The sequence below is a fragment of the Salmo salar genome, chromosome ssa18, assembly GCF_905237065.1.
Source record: "Salmo salar chromosome ssa18, Ssal_v3.1, whole genome shotgun sequence".
Taxonomy (NCBI): Eukaryota; Metazoa; Chordata; class Actinopteri; order Salmoniformes; family Salmonidae; genus Salmo; species Salmo salar.
Window position 1 is genome coordinate 82,741,563 of NC_059459.1, and position 7,500 is coordinate 82,749,062.

General features: G+C 47.0%; 1 protein-coding gene across 2 annotated transcripts in view; it reads left to right on the forward strand.

The window, feature by feature from the left end:
• Positions 1-7,500, forward strand: part of kif1ca (kinesin family member 1C, a) — a 70,440-nt gene that overhangs the window by 18,198 nt on the left and 44,742 nt on the right. For both annotated transcript variants that reach the window (XM_045701719.1, XM_045701720.1), the window contains exon 2: positions 512-639. In XM_045701719.1, the coding sequence (XP_045557675.1) occupies positions 534-639 (106 nt within the window). In that variant the 5' untranslated portion in view covers positions 512-533. The remainder of the gene's footprint in view (positions 1-511; positions 640-7,500) is intronic.

A 7,500-nucleotide genomic window follows, 5' to 3' on the forward strand; every position in this document is an offset into this window, starting at 1 on the left:
TAGACTGGGTACCGCCTGTTATAGTGTAGTAGTTAGACTGGGTACCGCCTGTTATAGTGTTGTAGTTAGACTGGGTACCGCCTGTTGTAGTGTAGTAGTTATACGGGGTACCGCCTGTTATAGTGTAGTAGTTATACGGGGTACCGCCTGTTATAGTGTAGTAGTTATACGGGGTACCGCCTGTTATAGTGTGGTAGTTAGACTGGGTACCGCCTGTTATAGTGTAGTAGTTATACGGGGTACCACCTGTTATAGTGTAGTAGTTATACGGGGTACCACCTGTTATAGTGTAGTAGTTAGACTGGGTACCGCCTGTTATAGTGTGGTAGTTAGACTGGGTACCGCCTGTTATAGTAGTACACAGCTTTGGTCAAGAGGCTCTGGTCTATTGTAGTACACCGGGAATAGGAAGGCAAAGTTCTGTGTTCTTAAGATGTGTTCCCTGTTCTAAATATGTGTTCTGTGTTCTAAAGTTGTGTTCCCTGTTCTAAAGATGTGTTCTGTGTTCTAGGGGTAAGGGGTCAGAGGTGAGGATGGCAGGAGCCTCGGTGAAGGTGGCGGTACGCGTGCGACCTTTCAACTCCCGGGAGACCAGCCGAGATGCCAAGTGTGTTATACAGATGCAAGGCAACTCCACCTGTAAGTCACACACACACACACACACACACACACACACACACACACACACACACACACACACACACACACACACACACACACACACACACACTGAGCATTTGCCTAAATCCCACAGTTGAGGTGTGGTTGTTCTCCGAGTGATTTGCATAACCCTCTAGAGAGAGAGATGGTCTAGTCCAGAATACCCCCCTCTAGAGAGAGAGAGATGGTCTAGTCCAGAATACCCCCCTCTAGAGAGGGAGAGATGGTCTAGTCCAGAATACCCCCCTCTAGAGAGGGAGAGATGGTCTAGTCCAGAATACCCCCCCTCTAGAGAGGGAGAGATGGTCTAGTCCAGAATACCTCCCTCTAGAGAGGGAGAGATGGTCTAGTCCAGAATACCCCCCCTCTAGAGAGAGATGGTCTAGTCCAGAATACCTCCCCTCTAGAGAGAGATGGTCTAGTCCAGAATACCCCCCCTCTAGAGAGGGAGAGATGGTCTAGTCCAGAATACCCCCCTCTAGAGAGAGGGAGAGATGGTCTAGTCCAGAATACCTCCCTCTAGAGAGAGATGGTCTAGTCCAGAATACCCCCCTCTAGAGAGGGAGATGGTCTAGTTCAGAATACCCCCCCTCTAGAGAGGGAGAGATGGTCTAGTCCAGAATACCTCCCTCTAGAGAGAGATGGTCTAGTCCAGAATACCCCCCCTCTAGAGAGGGAGATGGTCTAGTCCAGAATACCCCCCCTCTAGAGAGAGAGATGGTCTAGTCCAGAATACCCCCCTCTAGAGAGGGAGAGATGGTCTAGTCCAGAATACCCCCCCTCTAGAGAGGGAGAGATGGTCTAGTCCAGAATACCCCCCCTCTAGAGAGGGAGAGATGGTCTAGTTCAGAATACCTCCCTCTAGAGAGAGGGAGAGATGGTCTAGTCCAGAATACCCCCCTCTAGAGAGGGAGAGATGGTCTAGTCCAGAATACCTCCCTCTAGAGAGGGAGAGATGGTCTAGTTCAGAATACCTCCCTCTAGAGAGAGATGGTCTAGTCCAGAATACCCCCTCTAGAGAGAGAGATGGTCTAGTCCAGAATACCCCCCTCTAGAGAGGGAGATGGTCTAGTCCAGAATACCCCCCTCTAGAGAGAGAGATGGTCTAGTCCAGAATACCCCCCCTCTAGAGAGGGAGAGATGGTCTAGTCCAGAATACCCCCCTCTAGAGAGAGATGGTCTAGTCCAGAATACCTCCCCTCTAGAGAGAGATGGTCTAGTCCAGAATACCTCCCTCTAGAGAGAGGTGGTCTAGTCCAGAATACCTCCCTCTAGAGAGAGATGGTCTAGTCCAGAATACCTCCCTCTAGAGAGAGGGAGAGATGGTCTAGTCCAGAATACCTCCCCTCTAGAGAGAGATGGTCTAGTCCAGAATACCTCCCTCTAGAGAGAGATGGTCTAGTCCAGAATACCTCCCCTCTAGAGAGAGGTGGTCTAGTCCAGATCAAATCAAATAAAGCGTAATTTATACAGAACATTTCAGACATGGAATGAAACACAATGTGTTTCACATGAAAAAAATAATTAAAACTATGAAAATAAAAGGTGAAATATTTACTACGCAACAAACATAAGATAACAAAACCAAAAGAATGACAAACTGAACTAAAAAGGAAAAGCAAACTACTGGGTAGATGATGGAAACACATGTCTATGTATTGGGCTGCACAATCTGGGATTGATTTGAAAACCAATAAAATTATCTTAAAATTAATTCTAAAAGTCACAGGCATCCAGTGCAGAGACCTTAAAACCGGTGTAATGTGTTCTCTGTCTGGTCTTGGTCAGTACCCTGCAGCATTCTGTATGTTTTACAGTACAGAGACCTTAAAACCGGTGTAATGTGTTCTCTGTCTGGTCTTGGTCAGTACCCTGCAGCATTCTGTATATATATATATGGCGCCGGAGGGGAGGGCTGCCGTTTCATTGGCTCCTAACCAACTCTGCTATTTTGTTTGTTTTTTCGCGTTATTTGTAACTTATTTTGTACATAATGTTGCTGCTACCATCTCTTATGACCGAAAAGATCTTCTGGACATCAGAACAGCGATTACTCACCTCGAACTGGAGGAAGATGTTTTCTTTAATGAGTCTGACGTGAAGGATATAGTGCTTCTCCGAGACCAGGCCCAAATCCCTGTCATTCACATGAAGAGGAGACGGAGATACAGGGGGCGGAGGTCAGGGCGAGAATTCGTCAGCGAGTGGGTAACCCACTACTGCCCTCCGTTCTATTGGCCAACGTGCAATCACTGGAGAATAAACTGGATGATCTACGATCAAGACTATCCTACCAACGGGACATTCAAAACTGTAACATCTTATGTTTCACCGAGTCGTGGCTGAACGACGACATGGATAATATAAAGCTGGCTGGCTTCTCCATGCATCGGCAGGACAGAGACTCTACCTCTGGTAAGACGTGGGGTGGGGGTGTGTGTCTATTTGTCAGTAACAGCTGGTGCACGATGTCTAATATTAAGGTAGTCTCGAGGTATAAACTGTAGACCACATTATCTACCAAGAGAGTTCTCATCTATATTATTCGTAGCCGTCTATTTACCACTACAGACCAATACTGGCACTAAGACCGCTCTCAACGAGCTGTATAAGGCCATAAGCAAACAAGAAAATGCTCATCCAGAAGCGGCGCTCCTAGTGGCCAGGGACTTTACTGCAGGCAAACTGAAATCCATTTGACCTCATTTCTACCAGCATGTTAACTGTGCAACCAGAGAAAAAAAACTTCTAGACCACCTTTACTCCACACACAGAGACGCACCTCAGTCACTGGCTTCATCAATAAGGGGCGGCAGGTAGCCTGGCGGTTAGAGCGTTGGACCAGTAACCAGCAGGTAGCCTGGCGGTTAGAGCGTTGGACCAGTAACCAGCAGGTAGCCTGGCGGGTAGAGCGTTGGACCAGTAACCAGCAGGTAGCCTGGCGGGTAGAGCGTTGGACCAGTAACCAGCAGGTAGCCTGGCGGGTAGAGCGTTGGACCAGTAACCAGCAGGTAGCCTGGCGGGTAGAGCGTTGGACCAGTAACCAGCAGGTAGCCTAGTGGTTAGAGCGTTGGACTAGTAACCAGCAGGTAGCCTAGTGGTTAGAGCGTTGGACTAGTAACCAGCAGGTAGCCTGGCGGGTAGAGCGTTGGACCAGTAACCAGCAGGTAGCCTAGTGGTTAGAGCGTTGGACCAGTAACCAGCAGGTAGCCTAGTGGTTAGAGCGTTGGGCCAGTAACCAGCAGGTAGCCTAGTGGTTAGAGCGTTGGGCCAGTAACCAGCAGGTAGCCTAGTGGTTAGAGCGTTGGGCCAGTAACCAGCAGGTAGCCTAGTGGTTAGAGCGTTGGGCCAGTAACCAGCAGGTAGCCTAGTGGTTAGAGCGTTGGGCCAGTAACCAGCAGGTAGCCTAGTAACAGCGTTGGGCCAGTAACCGAAAGGTTGCTGGATCGAATCCCCGAGTTGACAAGGTATAAATCTGTCGTTCTGCCCCTGAACAAGGCAGTTAACCCACTGTTCCCCGGGCCCTGAACAAGGCAGTTAACCCACTGTTCCCCGGGCGCCGATGACGTGGATGTCGATTAAGGCAGCCCCTCGCACCTCTCTGATTCAGAGGGGTTGGGTTAAATGTGGAAGACACATTTCAGTTGAATGCATTCAGTTGTACAACTGACTATCCCCCCAGATGTGGCAGGGCTTGCAAACTATTACAGACTACAAAGGGAAGCACAGCTGAGAGCTGCCCAGTGACACGAGCCTACCAGACAAGCTAAATAACTTCTATGCTCGCTTCGATGCAAGTAACACTGAAACATGCATGAGAGCACCAGCTGTTCCGGACGACTGTGTGATCACACTCTCCGCAGCCGATGTGGGACCGTTTAACAGGTCAACATTCACCAGGCCGCGGGGCCAGACGGACTACCAGGACGTGTACTCGGAGCATGCGCTGACCAACTGGCAAGTGTCTTCACTGACATTTTCAACATGTCCCTGCTGAGTCTGTAATACCAACATGTTTCAAGCAGACCACCATAGTCCCTGTGCCCAAGAACACTAAGGCAACCTGCCTAAATGACTACAGACCCGTAGCACTCACGTCTGTAGACATGAAGTGCTTTGAAAGGCTGGTCATGGCTCACATCAACAACATTATCCCAGAAACCCTAGACCCACTCCAATTTGCATACCGCCCCAACAGATCCACAGATGATGCAATCTCTATTGCACTCCACACTGCCCTTTCACACCTGGACATAAGGAACACCTATGTGAGAATGTTGTTCATTGACTACAGCTCAGCGTTCAACACCATAGTGCCCTCAAAGCTCATCAATAAGCTAAGGATCCTGGGACTAAACACCTCCCTTCTGCAACTGGATCCTGGACTTCCTGATGGGCCGCCCCCAGGTGGTGAGGGTAGGTAACAACACATCCGCCACGCTGATCCTCAACACCGGAGCTCCCCAGGGGTGCGTGCTCAGTCCCCTCCTGTACTCCCTGTTCACCCACAACTGCATGGCCAGGCACGACTCCAACACCATCATTAAGTTTGCAGACGACACAACAGTGGTAGGCCTGATCACCGACAATGACGAAACAGCCTATAGGGAGGAGGTCAGAGACCTGGTCGTGTGGTGCCAGGATAACAACCTATCCCTCAACGTAACCAAGACTAAAGAGCTTATTGCGGACTACAGGAAAAGGATGACCGAGCACGCCCCCATTCTCATCGACAGGGCTGCAGTGGAGCAGGTTGAGAGCTTCAAGTTCCTTGGTGTCCACATCACCAACAAACTAACATGGTCCAAGTACACCTAGACAGTCGTGAAGAGGGCACGACAAAACCTATTCCCCCTCAGAAGACTGAAAGTTTTGGCATGGGTCCTCAGATCCTCAAAAGGTTCTACAGCTGCACCATCGAGAGCATCCTGACTGGTTGCATCACTGCCTGAACAGCTAAATCAAAGGGCTATCCAGACCCCTCTTACGCTGGTGCTCTCTGTTTATTGTCTATGCATAGTCACTTTAACTATACCTACATCTACACTGCTGTTCAAAAGTTTGGGGTCACTTAGAAATGTCCTTGTTTTTTAAAGAAAAGCAACAAAAAAATTGTCCATTAAAATAACATCAAATTGATCAGAAATACAGTGTGGACATTGTTAATGTTGTAAATTAATATTGTAGCTGGAAACGGCTGATTTTAATGGAATATCGACATAGGCCCATTATCAGCAACCATCACTCCTGTGTTCCAGTGGCACGTTGTGTTAGCTAATCCAAGTTTATCATTTTAAAAGGCTAATTAATCATTAGAAAACCGTTTTGCAATTATGTTAGCACAGCTGGAAACTGTTGTTCTGATTAAAGAAGCAATAAAACTGTCCTTCTTTAGACTAGTTGAGTATCTGGAGCATCAGCATTTGTGAGTTTGATTACAGGCTCAAAATGGCCAGAAACAAAGACCTTTCTTCTGAAACTCGTCAGTCTATTCTTGTTCTGAGAAATGAAGGCTATTCCATGAGAGAAATTACCAAGAAACTGAAGATCTCGTACAACGCTGTGTACTACTCCCTTCACAGAACAGCGCAAACTGGCTCTAACCAGAATAGAAAGAGGAGTGGGAGGCCCCGGTGCACAACTGAGCAAGAGGACAAGTACATTAGAGTGTCTAGTTTGAGAAACAGACGCCTCACAAGTCCTCAACTGGCAGCTTCATTAAATAGTTCCCGCAAATCACCAGTCTCAACGTCAACAGCGAAGAGGCGACTCCGGGATGCTGGCCTTCTAGGCAGAGTTCCTCTGTCCAGTGTCTGTGTTCTTCTGCCCGTCTTTAATCTTTAATTTTTATTGGCCAGTCTGAGATATGGCTTTTTTCTTTGCAACTCTGCCTAGAAGGCCAGCATCCCAGATTTTCCATGACCATATGAAGAGCAGGTTCTGATTTGATATGTTTTTGATTGTCAATATTATCACATCTTCAACCAAAACCTAAAATAAAATATTAGATAAAGGGAACCTGAGGGAACAAATAAAAAAAAAAAAAAGTATACTTATTTATTTAACAAAGTTATGCAAAGCCTAATGCCCCTGTGTGAAAAAGCGCCCTTACACCCAATAACTGGTTGTTCCACCTTTAGCTGTAATGACCGCAACCAAACACTTCCTGTAGTTGTTGATCAGTCTCTCACATCTCTGTGGAGGAATTTTGGGCCACTCTTCCATGCAGAAATGCTTTAACTCAGTGACATTGGTGGATTTTCAAGCATGAACTGCTCGTTTCAAGTCCTGCCTCAACATCTCAGTTGGGATTAGGTCTGGCCTTTGACTAGGCCATTACAAAACTTCAAATTTGTTGCTTTTTTAGCCATTTTCATGTAGAATTAATTGTGTTTTGGATCATTGTCTTGCTGCATGGCCCATTTTACTGTTGAATGCAGTGTTTGGTTTTCGCCAGACGCAATGGGACCCATCTCATCCAGAAAGTACCTGGAATCACCTGGATGATGATGAAGACTTGGGAATGTTAAAAGTATAACTTCTTGGACCAGATGGGTCCCATTATGCCGCGAAAACCAAACGAGCAGTTGAAAACCCATAAATGTCGCTGAGTTACAGAAGTTACAGCTACAGTAAATTCCTCCACAGCGACGTGAGAGACTGATCAACAACTACAGGAAGTAGATTGGTTGGACAAATTACAGCTAAAGGTGGAACAACCAGTTATTGAGTGTAAAGGGGCAATTACTTTTTCACACAGGGGTGTTGAATAACTTTGTTAATTAAATAAATGAAATAAGTATCCATTTTTTTTGTTTTTTGTTTATTTGTTCACTCAGG